Source organism: Rattus norvegicus, chromosome 7 (assembly GCF_036323735.1).
Source record: "Rattus norvegicus strain BN/NHsdMcwi chromosome 7, GRCr8, whole genome shotgun sequence".
Taxonomy (NCBI): domain Eukaryota; kingdom Metazoa; phylum Chordata; class Mammalia; order Rodentia; family Muridae; genus Rattus; species Rattus norvegicus.
The window spans coordinates 72,829,244-72,847,044 of NC_086025.1; the positions used below are offsets into that span (position 1 = coordinate 72,829,244).

Sequence of the window (17,801 nt, forward strand, 5' to 3'; positions counted from 1 at the left end):
AGAAAGGAAGTGAGCATGTGCACACAGTCATGCCTGCAGTCTGAAAACAATTCAGCGAAGGCTTAGAGGCACCACCGTGGAATATTTTCCAGCCAGCTTTATTATACACATCACCCAGTAAGAAATCTGGCTATCAGCACACATGGACCTTCAGTACAAAGGTGAAAGGTTTTTTTTTTTTTCACCGATTAAGAAGTATCTAAACACAAAATTAAAAACAAATAGGTCAAGTTTAGAATGAACATTTCCACAGACCTACTCCCGAGAGCTCAGTATTCAAACCACAGTCTTCCCACAGTCAAGCAAGCCCGAGCTTCTGGCGGATCTTCAGCACTTTCTCCCAACTTTACCATTACAGCCTGTCACAAGCAGCAGGCACTCTCTGCTTAGTTAAAAGCCTGTTAACTCAAAGCTTGCAAATTTAACCTTAGATTCTGTAGGGGAATGCCACAGGAGTTTGGTGGATAATTGTCTATAGTTTCATTTGTGAAGCAGTAAGAAAGCATTTCTAGTTTTTACTAGGTGACAGATTACAAAATTATTTTCTTTTAAAGGCTTATGGAGAGGCTGGAGAGATGGCTTAGTGGTTAAGAGCACTGACTGTTCTTCCAGAGGTCCTGAGTTCAAGTCCCAGCACCCACATGGTGGCTCACAACCATCTGTAATGAGATCTGAAGACCTCTTCTGGTGTGTCTGAAGAGAACTACAGTGTACTTATATATAATAAACAAATCTTTAAAAAAAAAGGTTATGGAAAGTTGATAATTTGTTACCAGAAATTTCAAACCCCGAGAATTTGGCCTCATTAAACAAAGTTCGACAACTTATGTTATTTAAAATGTTGTTTACAGGGGGCTGGAGAGATGGCTCAGCGGTTAAGAGCACCCGACTGCTCTTCCAGAGGTCATGAGTTCAATTCCCAGGAACCACATGGTGGTTCACAACCATCTGTAAAGAGATCCGATGCCCTCTTCTGGTGTGTGAAGACAGCTACAGTGTACTTATATATAATAAATGAATAAATCTTTTAAAAAAATGTTGTTTACATGGAACTCTTGATACTTTCTAGCTCTAGAGAACGAAGCAGTATGGAGTAGACTTCAATGTTAGCTCCTTGGCTTCTGGGACAGGATCTCTATACACTTGGAGTATCACGGCTGACAGAAAAGGTGTCTCCATTGGGAGACTGGCAGGCAGCTATGATATTGTGACCTAGGGTGGCGCTCTGGTGATTCATGGTAAGGGGACAGTGTCAGTAGGACTACAGACTTACACTAGCCATATAAAGTTGATCATGACAAAGTGAGTCTGGATGGGGGCTTGGGGAGCATCCTTGGTAACAACTATGGAACATTGTCCCACAGGTATAAACAGCAATGTTCTGCACTGGGTTGTCTGAACTCTGCCCCATGAGCCTCTTTCCTCAGGGGATTTTAATTCATATCCTCTCCTAGTAATAGAGTGTATCCATGGGCAAACAGCTCTCAGTGAGTCCTTCAAATCCTCTTAGTGAGCTAGAACATCAGAGGGGGCTGGAGAAGCTGCTGACCTTGCAAATGGTTCTAGCAGTCCCACTAGCTTCCCAGAGCACAGTGGGAAGGAGGTGAGGGTAGCCAACAGAGGCCACCACAGTCTGTCATCTACCTTCAAAGAAACTGGCAGTGACAATGATAGAAACTAAAATCTATTTTTTCATTTTTTATTCCTAATAATTTGACCAGTATAAATTCTGAATTGGGAATTACATATAAAAAAATGTTCAAAACTTATAAATTCTCACTAAGGATTTGAAAAAACACTCGACTAAGGTGACATGTGCCAGAAGTGAAATGGTGTTCGATTTTTAAATTCACTTAAAAAAATACCAATTTTTCTTAGTCTCTGAGAGTTGTTCTTATAAATGTTTATGAATATACTTAAAATTTAAATGCTTATAATTAAAATGAACTGTGGTATATTTTTATAGCTTGAAATGGTTTTAAAAACTTCCCAAGAACTTCAAAGAACCAAGGAGTAGGAGTTATAACCCAAAGAAAAAAGATCAAAATTTTAAACACTAAAACCCAGTTTGAAGTCCTCCCTTAAACAAGGGGCAAATATTAACTCCTCTTCAATTACTTTCACTTACAACTGGTTAATCTGCCAGAAGTAACATGTTAGTACATTAATTTTACCATTCATTCTTAAATCTTAAATCTTAAGTGTTCATTCAGTTCAATCATTAAATTGGCCAAAAGTTTTAAATTTTGGTGTACCTACTCACTTATCCCCAAAAGGAAAATGTCTCAGAATGACAGTCTTATAATCATAAAAATTAGAATTTTATAGATTCTGTGAAAATGTAATACAATTTATAAATTCAATTGCCCATATATTTAATATTTGCTTGACTGTGAAAATTCCTAAAGTTAAGAATCCCTGCTTTACTACTTGCAGACTTTAAAGATGATGAAACAGATTAGCATTCACATTGTACCTGATTAGGTGAACAGACAGGAAAGTCTTCCACCGGAGGGATTAGGCCCTGCGCGATCAGCTGTCCATATGAGGGAGGAGCCTCTCTTCGCAGCAGCTCTGCTTCCACTCGTGACAACTGGGTCTCAAATGATCTGGGAGTGCACAGGAAGAAAAGGTTCAAAAGGAGGCGATCAGTGGCAGCAGTGCTCTGCCGTCAGCACTGAGCACTTTAATCTTTCAGCTGGCTTACTCAACATGAGTTCACTTCTACTCTGGGGACGCGAGGCTCATGTGAGCAGGATGTCCGGAAGGTGCTCTATGCTAGTAAGAGCCTAGATTACAATGTTTTAATAGACAGAAATGTCTGCCCAAGGAAATGTCTGTACACAATAAAGTAACAGACTTTAAACTTTAAAACTATTTAAACTTTAGATAACAAACCCTATCCTTTAGAAGACAGTTGCTGAAAGTCTCAGCAGACACTGCCCATCAAGTCTACACAGGTGGGCTGAAGTGAGGTAATCGAAGGCCCAACCCTCCACTGGTGACGTTTCCCGGCCATTTACGTTGCTCAAGGAAAAGATGTGCCAATGGCTGTCATGGCCCCATGCATCTGTGCACCATCTGTGCTCTCTAGCTGTTTGGCATGGTCTTTGTTAATTGGTCATTTGTAGCTGTTAGGACTGAAAGCAGCTGTCCCCACAATGCCCTCTAGGGAGATGCCCCTGCCATTAACATCTTTCAATTTATCTTACACCACACTGAAAGCTGCTCTCCCTGAAGTCCATTCTCCCTGCCTAACTTGTTATTCAACTGAGAACACAGCTCACACTGAACTGCACACAGCCGGGCTCCATCAGTTCCCATGTGTTTCTAAGGCTCCAGACCAAGGTGCTCTTCTACATGCTCCCTAGAGAGGGCCCCTCCAGGATCTCCTCAGAGATATTTCAGAGGGTGCCTCCTGGAACAAGGGCAGCACATGCCCCCTCATGAAGGCATCTATGCCACTTTGTGTTGGAGACTTTCGATCTCTTGCTGTGCTCAGCTTAGCCACCCACCAAGTCTCTCCTCATGGTGAGCCTGCTTGTGAAACTGGCTCGTTCATTTCCTTCTCACTTGTACAATGCCATAAACACTGGACCTCAGATATGTGGAATTACTGAGTATTTATGAAAACAAGATAGAACTGTAATAGAATAACAGCTTACAGTAAGCTAATATAATAAATATAACACTGACTTTTCTCATCTGACCATTGGGCTTTCCGTTCTAATTTTATATATTCCAAATTTATATATCTTTAGGCCACATCAAAAGAAATAATAGCAAACATTTGGAGTACAACTTTAAATCTTTTCTGTTTTGTGTGTGTTTTCCTGTGTGCAAAGTCCACCTTGGGTGTCAATCTTTGGGAACCATCCACCTTTTATTGAGACCCGGAGATTTCCACTAAGGCTAGGCTGGCCGGCTGACAAATCCCAGGAATCCCCATGTCTCTACTAGCACTGGGATTAACATGTATCCACTACTGTGTCTAACTGTGTGTGGGTACTCAGACTTGGGTGCATTTACCAACTAAGTTGCTGCCCCCATCCCCCAGTCCCTGGGCCGCAGGTTTGTTGCAGAAATCTTAACTACAGCTTGTCCTGATACTGACCTCCGCTCAAACATCCTTAGAGAATAGAGCTTGCAAGTGCAGCCCAGAGCAATGACAAGCAGCAGGCCACAGACCAGGCTCCCGATGACGGCTGCTGTTATGACTCGGGTGGGCACAATGACCGGGCAGCTCTCCTCATCGCTGCCGTCCCCACAGTCATCCTGTGAGTCACACACCCAGCTTTCGAACACACAGCGGTTGTTCTTGCAGTGGAAATTCCCTGGCTGGCAAAAGAAGCAGTTTTTTTCATCAGAGCCGTTTGGACAATGATTTTGGTAGTTGCAGCGATCAGAACGAGGGTAGCAGACACCATTCCGAGAACATGGAAATTCTTCCTTTTGGCACATGGTACAGTTGATCTCATCCCTTCCGTTTGGGCAATGCCAGTAGCCATCACAGCGCTGCTGCTCTGTGTAACACCCCCAGTTACCCCCACAGGGTATTTCCCACGGCAAACAGAAGCCGTCGACTTGGTAAGTAGCATTGAAGCCTCTGGCAGCGTTCACTTTGTCAGCACAAAAATGCACTCTTATCTGTCCGGAGGAAGAAACGACTGTCAGGGGAGCGTGAGAATCAAAAGCAGTTAGCACTCGCAAAAGCTTGCGAGGATTCTCCTCCAGTCCGTCATATATTTTGACATAATCACCATATCCGGTACCATCGAGTTTAAAGTCAGTAAACCGTAAGATGACTTTCCGATGATCGCCAGTGTCTATCAGCCAGGTGCAGTTACTTCCAGGAGGGTAAAAGTCGGGGTAGTTGGGAGAACTAAAAGTTCCATAGAAGTATTTTAACCACTGCCCGCATGTCGGCATATCACAGTCGATCTCATCTCCCAGGTCCAGGCAGTCAATGTTGCCATCACACTTCAAGGACTCAGGGAGGCAAGTGTAAACTTTGGTGAAGCGGGACAGACACTGGAACTGGTTGTAGGCGCAGGGCTGGAATGCGGTCGTTGTTGGGGGGTGAGCGTCTTGGACACAGACCTCCTCGTCAGAGCTATCTCCACACTCGTCCATGCTGTTGCACTTCCAGGCTTCGGGAATGCACTTCCCATTGCCACAGCGGAACTGGTCACAGGCACAGTGTGGCTCCTCCGATTTCCCTGGGAGAAATGTGGGGAAGGAAAGAAGAACAAAAATAAAGCCCATCCACACTTCAAAAGACAGTGCACACCTTTAAAACAACGATGATTTAGCTCACGTGATACGGCTTCTAAAAACCTTGTTAAAAGTATGTTACATTCTAGTGGGAGATTAGCGCTGGCATTGCACACTCAACAGTTCCATTTATTAAATGTCTGTTTCTTTCCCACAAAGTTCCTTGCCCTTTAACAGAGGGACCAGTCCTATTTTGTAGTTATTTCACTGTAGAACATTTGGTGAAGTGATTTAAGATGTATGAGCTGAACGCACACATCTAAAGAATGTAACTCTACAAACATAATTAGAGCACAGGAGATGCTTAAAGAAGAAACTCATCCAAGGAACTGCTTTTCACGTATTTTTCACATTCTCCTATAGTTTTTGTCTCTGTCCACATACACAGCAGAGATTTACTGTGTACACTGTGGTGGGTTTTACAACTTAGATCTGCTTTTGATAAACTGTCGTCTTTAAACTGCTTACAGTTCATGCAACCATGATTAAAGACTTCCACATGAGCATGACTTCATGTTTGGAAATGGTTTAAGAAAAGCAAAAATTCAAAAGCTTGTGACTATAAACTGTGCTGGAGGGGTGGTTAAGTCTTTTGTTTAAGGTATAGTAAAAACAGTGATTCACACACCAACAACTACGTTCTGATGTCATGTTTGAGATATGGGCAGATGCTTAACTGGAGAAAAGCATACTTTCAAGGTAAATATATCTAAGATGGTTTAAAAAACAGACCTTAGTTCATGACATTAATAGTTTTATTACAGTTATACAAAACATCAAGTAGGAATCACAAAGCTGAAGGCATCTCACTCTAGCTTCTACTCTTGACTCTCAGCTGCCTGAGGCTACCCATGCTTAGACGGACACTGTTCAACAAATCAACTACAAAATGGCTGGGTAGCTTAACACCACCAACTGTGGTGCCGCATCGTCTTTTCAAAAACACACCTGAAAAATACGCCAACCTGAAGCCTTTCCTGGACACACTGTCATCTGAGTGGAACCGGATCCAAACGTGGTCTTGTGAAGAGATATACGGAGGCGGAATTGTGGACCCACAAGCTCTGTAACTTTCAATATTCTTGTATGTTTCTATTGTCAGCCAGTCCAAAGTGCATCTCCTGGACCCCTGGATATCAAAATCCTGAAAACTGTAACAAGGGAAAGTAGGAAGAGACTTTAAAGTAGTTGACAAGAAGCCCCACAAAGACGTGATGTGACTGAAGACAAACTCCAAGGCCTGCTGCTTCTGCCCCAGCAGCAACCACACAGAGCAACATACATGTGTGTCTGCACTCCTCATGCTTGCCCAGCCCTGCACTTCCAGAATAGCCTCTCTCTTCGTAAGGCAAGACCAGACTCTAAAACCAAGCTGAACACCAGCTGACAGCGCATGGTCCTTTTGTTTACATATTTAAGAAAATATATTTCCAATCCAGATTTCCCTACATTCTTCATGCTTGCGCCAGAAATCAAGCATGGAGGAGTAAGCTAGAGACTCATCTTTCTCTTCCATCAGACTCCGTAACCCACTTCCTACAGCAGTTTCAGGTAACATTTTTTGGACAGCAAATGAGAACAATGGGGGTGAGGGAGAGGAGGAGGGCAAACAAAAGAGTAACATTTGTGAGAGAAGCCCCTGAGTTTGAGGATGCTCTTTCATATAAATCACTTTACAGTTGAACATTATGATGTAGTTCCTAAAATACAGCACAAGTAAATGACAGAAAGTCAAACAGGAACATGAAAGCAGCCATGGCTTGTAGAAATGAGAAATTCAGTTTTGCTTTCAACATCTGGAAATGGCTCGCTGACAGAGGAAAATCTGACTTGATCTCTGGCTCTGATGTACGTCAGGTGATAAGGAAGTTAACTGGAAGGGTTATGTATGTCAAACTGTCTCTCTTCCAACACTCTGAGCAACTCCAACCCAGGCTGCTTTTCTCTGGCGTTCCAGCATCACGTACGGTGCCTTTAGAGATCTCTACACACGAGATGTCAGATTTCACACTACATTTAAGTTTTTAACAGTCTAAAAATACTACTTACATGAAAAAGTTATTAGAACTGTGATCTGTCTTAGTCAACATGCCAATAAGCATATATTAGTATATTATAAATATTCAAGCATTTCCAGTAGCTATAATGCAATTATATTTTGTAATTATTCATTTTTATAAATTAAGAAACATTCTGATAATTAGTTTATATGTCTTACTAAACAAGTACTGAGAGGACAAAAAGATTAAAAAGAACCCCTGATGTCATAAACACTGCAATGTTTGAACAAGCTTTTGTTAACGCTGATTCTGTTTGTTTTATCTTAGCATCACTTCCTTTATCCAGCCTGGAGCTCAGGCAGGAGCTTACGCTAGGAAGTTCCTTTGTCTGGATTCCCTCCTTCCTCCTTCTCTCCTCTGTGTTCCTCCTCTAGGTTTCTACTTTACAACTTGTCTTGTATGGTGCCTACACAACTGTACATCCTGCCATGGCGTCAGCACGTTGTAAACTCAATCATATTTGCTAGGAGGCATTTTTTTTTCTTCACATGCTTTCTTAAGCAAACACCCAGACTCTGACTCAGTATTCTATGAGTATGGGCTCAGGAAGAAGCATGAAGTGGTTCGTCTCCAGCTCTAGAGTTTACGCAGGGAGCTCTCACTTGTGTACTCTAAGGTCTTCCACCCTACTTCACTTTTGACTGCTTAAACACATGTTTCTTAAGGAGGCTGAGGCAGGAAGATCATGAACTCAAGGTCACTGGCTACATATTCAGGTGAGGTCCTTAGAATTTTAATCAAAGACTAGCATATGTCTATATTCCTGTATATTTCATGTTATTAAGGATTTTAATTTTATCTTAAATTTAAAGGTGAATGTTCATTTTATCTTTGTTTAAATAGTTATTTTAAAGCATCTACCTGGAAGCAATCTACTTTTGGTTTTACTTGTTAAGAAGTAAACTGATATAATATTTCCTGTCTTGAGCTCATTTGAACATCTGAATGGGTTACAAACGATCATGCATAGGACTCTTCGAACACCTTAAATCCATGTTTCGATAACTGCACATGAAATACTTGTCTCTATGTATATCCATTTGCTATTGTCACAATAAAGACTTTGTCGCTAACGTCACCATTTATCTACATAAATCTAAATTCATTAACTCCTTCCCAAGTCTGGAAAAAACTTTGCCCTGCATCACAACAGCAGCCTTTATTTTCAGTGTATTTTGCTTTGTGAAATCTCCAAGATGCAATACACATTAAATCCTCACGGCATTATTCCACAGTATTCTGGGCTGCGAGAATCTCCAAGTTTACAAGAGTGGGCGGGTAAGCTACATCTTTAAAAAGATTTATCTTTTTATAGTGTGTGTGTGTGTGTGTGTGTGTGTGTGTGTGTGTGTGTGTTCGCGCACGTGTGTAGGTGTTTCGTCTAGATATATTTACGTATACACATGTATAGTGCCCGAGGCTAGGATGGTGTCACAGCCCCTAGAACAGACGGTACAGACAGCTGTGATTCTCCATGGGAGCGAGTGCTGGGAGAGAACAGAGCTCTGCTCTTCTGTAAGGTCAGTTAGTGCTCTGAGCCGCTGAGCTACAGTTTTAACTTTTAGGTTCAGATACAAATTTCTAGTTTTACAGCAACAGCCCCATATTTGGTAAAAATATTATTTTGTCAGCATGTTCATGCTTAGTCATATTACAAATTACAGACAGCAGCCAAGCGGTTAGACGCCAGCTCTGTGGTGTTTCTGTAGACATGCATGCTGTCAATCAGGAGACAATCCCATTTGTCCCCTCTTCAGTTCCAGAAACTAAGAGAAAATAAATACCTTACAGTTGTGGCTCACAGCTGCACAGAAGAGAGGTGGGAAGAGGAACGGCTAGTTCTCAAAGGACTGGTTCTCTTATTACGTGAAAATACACAAAAGGTAAACCAAGTTACATACTTTATTTTGAAAATGTAGAAGGGACTCGAGGCAACGCCCCACAGAGCATTGTAAATGTAAGGCTTAGGTTCGAGCACTAAACAAAGTGCCTCCCCCTTCACTGCCAGTGTGCTCTCTGCTTAGGCACACGGTTTCCCTAACAGCCTTGACAGAGTAACTGTCAGAAAGCATCAGCGGGTTACTAAACAACCACTCTAATCTCATTCTCGCTGTATTTTTCTATATAAAGTTATGCATTTTAGAATTTAAGCTTTTTATACAACATCTGTATTACAGTCTGAGCTAATGGTGAGTTTCCATAGAAATGCCATGTATGGGGCTGGAGAAGTGGCCCATGGGTTGCCGAGCATGTGTGTGTGCACACATTCCTCTGGGTGTATGTACACAGACATGCACGGGTGGCCAGAGGTCCCCCAGACTCAACTCACCAATGTCTTCTGAGTCTCTAACTGGACTGAAATTTGCCAAATGGAAGGTTTGGCTGCTCAAACTCCAGTTTTCATGCTTCTGTGACACTTGTGTGATGGGACAGCCTCCTCAGTCTTCTCATTCTTTTTTCATTTTCTTTTTTCTTTCCTTTTATTGAATATTTTCTTTATTTACATTTCGAATGTTATCCCCTTTCCCAGTTTCCCCTCTGGAACCCCTCCATCCCATCCTCCCACCCCCCTGACACCATGAGGGTGCTCCCCCATCCACCCACCCACTCCCTCCTGCCTCACCACCCTGACATTCCCCTACACGGGGGCACCAAGTCTTCACAGGACCAAGGGCCTCTCCTCCCATTGAAGCCCAACAAGGCTCATCTTCAACTACATATGCAGCTGGAGCCATGGGTCCCCCCATGTGTACTCTTTGGTTGGTGGTTTAGTCCCTGGGAGCTCTGGGGTTCTGGTTGGTTGATATTGTTGTTCTTCCTATGAGGTTGCAAACCCCCTCAGTTACCTCAGTCCTTTCTCTAATTCCTCCATTGGGGACCCGATTCTAAGTCCGATGGTTGGCTCTGTGCATCTGCCTCTGTATTTGTCGTCAGGCTCTGGCAGAGCCTCTCAGGAGACAGCTACATCAGGTTCCTGTCAGCATGCACTTCTTGGCATCCCCAATAGTGACTAGGTTTGGTGACTGCATGTGGGATGGATTCCCATGTGTGGCAGTTTCTGGATGGCCTTTCCTTCAGTCTCTGCTCCACATTTTGTCTCCGTATTTTCTCCTGTGAGTATTTTGTTTCCCCTTCTAAGAAGGACTGAAACATCCACCCTTCTGTCTTTCTCCTTCTTGAGCTTCATGTGGTCTGTGGATTGTATCTTGGACATTCGAAGCTTTTGGGCTAATAGCCACTTATCAATGAGTGCATACCATGTGTGTTTTTCTGTGATTGTGTTACCTCACTCAGGATATTTTCCAGTTCCATCCATTTGCTTATGAATTTCATGAAGTCATTGTTTTTGATAGCTGAGTAGTACTCCACTGTGTAGATGTACCACATTTTTTGAATCCATTCCTCTGTTGAAGGGCATCTGGGTTCTTTCTAGCTTCTGGCTATTATAAATAAGGCTGCTGTGAACATAGTGGAGCACGTGACTTTTTTATATGTTGGGGCATCTTGTGGGTATATGCCCAAGAGAGGTATAGCTGGATCCTCAGGTAGTGCAATGTCCAATTTTCTGGGAAATTACCAGACTGTTTTTCAGAGTGGTTGGACCAGATTGCAATCCCACCAAAAATGGAGAAGTGTTCCTCTTTCTCCACATCCTCGACAGCATCTGCTGTCACCTGAGTTTTTGATCTTTGTTATTCTGACTTGTATGAGGTTTGGCATCTCAGGGTTGTTTTGATTTGCATTTCTCTGATGACTAAGGATGTTGAAAATTTCTTTAAGTGCTTTGCAACCATTTGATATTCCACAGTTGAGAATTCTTTCTTTAGTACTGTACCTCATATTTAATAGGGTTATTTGATTCTCTGAGTCTAACTTCTTGAGTTCTTTGGATATTAGCTCTTTATCAGCTGTAGGATTGGTAAAGATCTTTTCCCAATCTGTTGGTTGCTCTTTTGTCCTAACCACAGTGTCCTTTGCCTTACAGAAGGTTTGCAATTCTATGAGGTCCCATTTATCAATTCTTGATCTTAGAGCATAAGCCATTGGTGTTTTGCTCAGGATATTTTCCCCAGTGCCCATGTGTTCAAGGTTCTTCCCCACTTTTTCTTCTATTAGTTTGAGTGTACCTGGTTTTATGTGGAGGTCCTTGATCCACTTGGACTTAAGCTTTGTACAGGGTGATAAGCATGGATCAATTTGCATTCTCTTCTACATGCTGACCTCCAGTTGAACCAGCACCATTTGTTGAAAATGCTATCTTTTTTTCACTGGACGGTTTTAGCTCCTTTGTCAAAGATTAAGTGACCATAGGTGTGTGGGTTCATTTCTGGGTCTTCAAGTCTATTCCACTGATCTACCTGCCTGTCCCTGTACCATTACCATACAGTTTTTATCACTATTGCTCTGTAATACAGCTTGAAGTCAGGGATGGTGATTCCCCCAGAAGTTCTTTTATTGTTGAGGAAGAGTTTTCACTATCCTGGGTTTTTTGTTATTCCAAATGAATTTGCAAATTGCTCTTTCTAACTCTATGAAGAATTGAGTTAGAATTTTGATGGGGATTGCATTGAATCTGTAGATTGCTTTTGGTAGGATGGCCATTTTTACTATATAAATCCTGCCAATTCATGAGCATGGGAGACCTTCCCATCTTCTGAGGTCTTCTTCAATTTCTTTCTTCAGAGACTTGAAGTTCTTGTCATACAGATCTTTTGTTTGCTTGGTTAGAGTCACACCAAGGTATTTTATTTTCTTTGTGGCTATTGAGAGGGTGTCATTTTCCTAATTTCTTTCTCAGCCTGTTTATCCTTTGATTAGAGGAAGGTTTCTGATTTGTTTGAGATAATTTTATATCCAGCCACTTTGCTGAAATTCTTTATCAAGTATAGGAGTTTCTTTGGGTGTTGAGCAGTTGTTGTGCCCTCCTCACCTCTGATCCTGGGAGTATTAGAGCACCTGGGAGTCGGGCTTTGTCTGAGTGTTGTGGGAATGGGTGCTGAGCCAGTGCCCAATATCTGTTCAGGGCACTAGTTCAGACCACAAGAGCAAGAAATCTTTATATGTGGCCAGAAAAATTCTCCGTTGTATGTGGCGTCCAATCTGGAGGGTACTTAGCAAATATCTACAGGTGACAACCACAGTTCTAAGGAAAGATTCTGTAGGTATATGCCTGACTGTTCTTTGAGGGAAGGCTCTGTGAGATTTGCAATGTGTTTCTTTTTACTATGGAAAAGTAGCAGAGGTTGCAAAGCTGTCATTTCGAACGCAGAAGCATTCTGGACTTGAAACCAGCGAAGAGGCTAGCTCAAAGATAAATAGGTGTCCCCCCACCCCAAACCTGCCTTCGCAGTGCACACTGGGACTTGTAATTCAGAATTCAGCTCTCTCCGAGTCCACATAAGCACTTCCTCACTGCATAGAGTCTACTTTGCATTCTTAAACAGTGTCATTTTGCTTCTAAATCATAAAAAGAGGGCAGAGGAGAAGGCTCTGTGAACAAGGTCCTTCCTATGCACACGAGACCCTGACTTGGATGCCTAGAACCCATGTTTGGTGGCAGCATATGTTTGAAAGCCTAGTGCTTAGAGGGGTCGGGAGTACGGGCTCATGCCCAGAGCTCACTGGCCACTAGTCTAGCTAAAAGACAGCTCCAGGTTCAGTAAGAGACCCTTCTCAAAAGAAAAGGTGCAGAGGAATAGAGGATCACACGCCAACATCAGCTTCGGCCTCCATGTGCAGACATGGTGAAACCCTGCAAGTGCAACACAGCAAGGAAAGACAAACCTCTGAAGACATGCTTAACGCATGGTTAAAGTGCTATGAGCGCACACCCCTGCAGTCATATTTTAACTCCTTTAAGGTAGGGAGTTAACCAATGAGACTAAGGGTATGGAATGGCCTCTGAGTTGAGTGGTGAGTTCGGTTTGTCCACACACTGATAACGACTCCTCTTGATCCTCATTCGCTACTAAGAACATTATAGTTTGTTAAACAGCAGTTGCATATCTAAATGTAGTGATGTCTTCCTACTGTGCTGAAAGAACACTGATTAGATCATTTTTAAATGACAGATAGTATTTATAATTCTAAATAAAAGGATAATAATACGAAAGGTATCAGAGTTACCTTATAGTAATGATCTCCCCTGGGTTTGCCCGTATGAGCCAGCTACAGTTGATCTTGGCGGGGTAGTCTGAAGGCCAGCCTGGGCTCGTGATTATTCCAGTCGGCCCTCGAATTTGTTCTGGAGTCTCACCACAAGCTGGAAGACAGCCACAGCAACCTTAGCTAGTCATGACATCTTACATAAAAACAGCATTTCTCTGAAAAACCAAAACACTTCCAACATCAAGTCACATGCAGTAAGACGTGGTTCAGCAAGCTCGGAAAGCCTCTCTAGTCCATGGCGGCTTTTTCTCTAGAGGAGCCTTCTCCTTATTTGGATATTCCTAGTAACAAGGAGCTGTTCCAATGAGATCACTCAGGCGTCAGAGCTCTTACGTCTAAGCATTAAAGTCGCTCAATGCCCCAATCCATCTTTTCTCAAATTGATCTTTTAAATTTATTTTGTTGTGAGCTACTGAAAGTTCGATATTTATTCAATGAATGTGCTTATATCTTTAGGATCATCAAGTTGTTTTCAGTGAGCTTTAAATAACCTCAGGATGCTGAACTGTAGTTTTTGATACAAAGGAGATGACTGGATGCAGATACAGACAGCAAGAAATCAAAATACCATCCCGCATTTACCCCAGCACAGCATCCGGCATAAGCACGAGGCTGCGACCAGAATGAAAAGCCCCCATAGGCTCACACGCTCCAATACCTGGTCCTGGTTTGTGGCGATATTTGGGTAGGTTTAGGAAGTGAGGAAGTGCTGAAAGAAGTGTGTCACTGAGAGGAACTTTGAGGTTTCAAAAGCTACACGTCATCCCTCGCTCCCGTTTCCCGTTTCTGGAGACAGAGGCATGAGCCCTCCGCTCTCAGCTGCTGCTCAGCTGTACCTGCTGCTTCCTGGCCACAGCTTCTTGGACCCCGGAATCACAAGCACCCCCAAGCCTCCTCCCTTTTAAAAGTTGTCTGGGTCATGGTGTTTTATCACAGTAAGAAAAAAAAAATAACTAAGACAGGGGCCTTGAAAGATCCTAAACTATTAAAAACTAAACTTCTGAAGTGATACTCAAAATTCCAGTCATTAACTACCTGAACACCACCAAAGCAAGCGTTTATGCTTACCTGTGCTCTCACTGATCTAGAATCCTGCTGATAACCTGACAATGTGCTCTTCCCCAGTAAAAATAAAAATGCTTGGCCAGACGGGAGAAAAGGAGAAAGAAACAAAAGAAAGAAAGAAGGAAAGAAAACAAATGAGGAACAGAAAGCTAGCTAAAGGTTTGAGTAGAAACCCCTGTAAACTATTATTTCATACAATTTTAATGAATAACATTGGCTGACTTCTAAAGTAATGGCTGACTAGAAGAAGCTGCAAATTATTAGTGAGAGAGTAGCTGCTAAGGGTACACAAGGATTACTAGAAATCTTGGGACAATTTTCAGAAAATGAAAATATTTATATATCAAAGTAAAAAGACCCGATGAGCACAAGTCATTAGCTAATTAGTATCTGTACTTAAAAGAGCATCGCTGAGGTAGAGTAGGAGTCGGTATGAGCAATGTACTCGGTCCCACATAGCGCCTGAACTCTGACACAGTTTAAGAAGTCTGGCGACCAGACCTGAAGGCAGCCAAATACCCTCACTGCAGTTTAGAACAGGCAAACTCTTCCTTTTACGCAGAGGCCGATGCCACTCGACTTAGGCTAAGGGTGATAGGAAATAAACTGCATAGTTTAAGAAATGTCATTGATGATGTTCAAAATAAAGCAAACCAAATTGCTTCTGGTCAACTCTTGGATCTACAGAACAACTCACTATCTGTAGAAAATCCACTATTGGTGTTTTAAAATATGTTCTACTGAGAACATAAGTTCAAGACCAAGAGGGAATTAGGATGTACAGCCAAAGGGGTCAGATGTGAAGCACTTTTAGAACATGGGGAATCATGGCTGAGAATACAGGGCACACACACCATGGCTCTGCCTTCATCTCGCTTCCCAGTCTCAATCACTTATTGATTGATTATGCCTGTCTGTCTGCATTTAATTATTTATTGCTGTCGGTAAGTTTCATTGCTAGTAAATGTCTTGAGCTGGGCATGGTGGAACACTCCTCCAATCCCAGCGCTTGGGAGGCAGAGAAGGAAGATCAGGAGTCAGAGGTCATCCCTGACTACACCAGAGTAAATTTCCTCCTTTACAAGGAAAATGGTTGACTGTAATGAATGATGGTTCAGAAAAGACCCAGTCGCTCCAAGAGTAATTCCATTACATGACCTTAGTGAAAAGGGGCACAACTTTGCTTCAGTTCACTAGTGCAGCCACAGTAACCTCATGAGATGACACTCCAAGGACCTCCTTACCAAAGCAACTAGAACCCTGGATGCAGGAGATTCTGACCTCCGACATTTAAATAAATACTAGACTAACTCTGGAGAAAAATTACAAAGATTATTATTGTATTATTAGTTTTTTTAAACTAGGTTTTAGGAAAAAAACCCAAGTATATATGAAACCAATAGGTGGTGCTCACATACAAAAGTAAACTTTTGTGTGATGCACAGGACACGTGAATGCACATATACATGCACGAGCACACACGAACACATATGAACACTTGCAGACAAGTGCACAGGGCTGAGACGTGCTGACACAGATAGGGTTACGACTTACTACACTTTATTTCCATCTGTATTCAGAGTGACATTACTTTAAGACGTACATCATTCCCCGTAGTAAATACAAAACTAAACTACAGTATCAAGGATTTTCCTTAGAGTCATACTCTTTGTTTTGCACACTCACAGAATGGCAAAACTTGGTATTTTGAGCCAGTGGATTTAAAAGAACCTCAACTGATTGATAAACTCATTAAAACTGTTACCTGATTTCACATAAGCACACACATAATTGTATAAACTTGAACATGTTATGCTTAACAAAGCTTATGTATGGTTAACATAACAGTCTCCTCAAATATTTATTACCGTTTATGGTGATCTGTATGATTTTAGTCGATACACCCAAGTATAACGTATTGAATTTATAGCATAATCATAACATGCCCTCCTATATTTAAGAAAAAGTGCATTACATTTCCAAAACAAACTTAAACTGCCCTCTTTCTGTTTTGGGTAAGAGTTTGTCTGTACTATGCTGGTCGGCTGGAACGGGAAGGCCCAGAGGCTCTCTCTTCTATCTGCCATTACTGGCCTTCCTACTTAAACCTCCTATTGTCACTTATTCATGTTAGACAAGCATTCCTACTTGACTACCTCCAACCTCTCCTTCAGCCCTCACGCACGGCCCTCATCACTTTCGTCGGTGGTGCATTTCCGACAGCTCGCCAGGAAAAGCAAGACATTGCTTTCTTTCCATGCTTTGCATTCATCTGATCCACTAAAATCACTTCTAATCTTAGCCATAAAAACTACACACACGCATGCACACGCACACACTCACTGCCAAACCTGGTGGGCCCCCAAATCTCAAGATACTCATCTTTTTTAGGGCACCTGGCATTAACTTTTTTGCGTCTTGCTAGGGTCAACTACACGTGTTGGTGCTCCTCCAACCACCCTGCAGGCTTTCTTAGATGTGTGCCCTCCTGAGCCACTCTGGCCGGGTGTGTTCATGGCGTTCCCAGAGCCCCTTCTCCATGCTCAGTGCACTCCACACACGTGTAACCTCAACCACAGTCTACAGGCTGGGTGCTTAAATCAACTCTCTAGCCAGGGAACCTGCACGGTCCAATGGTCACTGGACACTCTAACCTCAAATTCAACAAGGCCAGAACTTCTGTCTCCCAGACCCTTCTCTTTGTTCTACATTCCACATCTTTACTGGTGCCAGCATCATTTGGTCAAGAGAAAGGCAGGTAAATAAAAGGAAATTTATGTCAAGAATACACAGGTTGTCTCAGAAATTCACAAAACTAGGTTTGGTAATGAGGAGAACTGGAAGCTTCATCTGGAGACCAAGCTTGCTTTCGCTACCTGATACCAAGGCGCAGGTCTGAATTAGTGCCTGTCAGCCCCATTTCTTTCATTATATTAGTGCAGGACAAATGGCCCCATTCCATCTCACCCAACACTTCAGCTCTGAAGCTTAACCACACCTGTAATTTGTAGTTTACTGTGTTTAATGTGATTAAATCTAAGTCACTATCTTCTTGCTTTTAAGTGGGTATTCAAATGGTGAACGCCAAAGGGTGATGAAGGTGTAAATATAATTACTTTGATAAAGAAATTATCAGCTTTGATTGACTATAGTATGGTCAGTAAACAATATCACATATACCAAATCAGAGTGGTGACTGGTAAGGAAGGCCTGGACTGCTTCAGGGAGACCAGG

General features: G+C 42.3%; 1 protein-coding gene across 2 annotated transcripts in view; it reads right to left on the reverse strand.

Moving 5' to 3' along the window:
* Nucleotides 1-17,801, reverse strand: part of Lrp12 (LDL receptor related protein 12) — a 71,330-nt gene that overhangs the window by 3,265 nt on the left and 50,264 nt on the right. For both annotated transcript variants that reach the window (NM_001134883.1, XM_006241606.5), the window contains 4 exons: nt 13,461-13,596; nt 6,223-6,425; nt 4,115-5,219; nt 2,477-2,609 (listed from right to left, as the gene is read on the reverse strand). In NM_001134883.1, the coding sequence (NP_001128355.1) occupies nt 2,477-2,609; nt 4,115-5,219; nt 6,223-6,425; nt 13,461-13,596 (1,577 nt within the window). The remainder of the gene's footprint in view (nt 1-2,476; nt 2,610-4,114; nt 5,220-6,222; nt 6,426-13,460; nt 13,597-17,801) is intronic.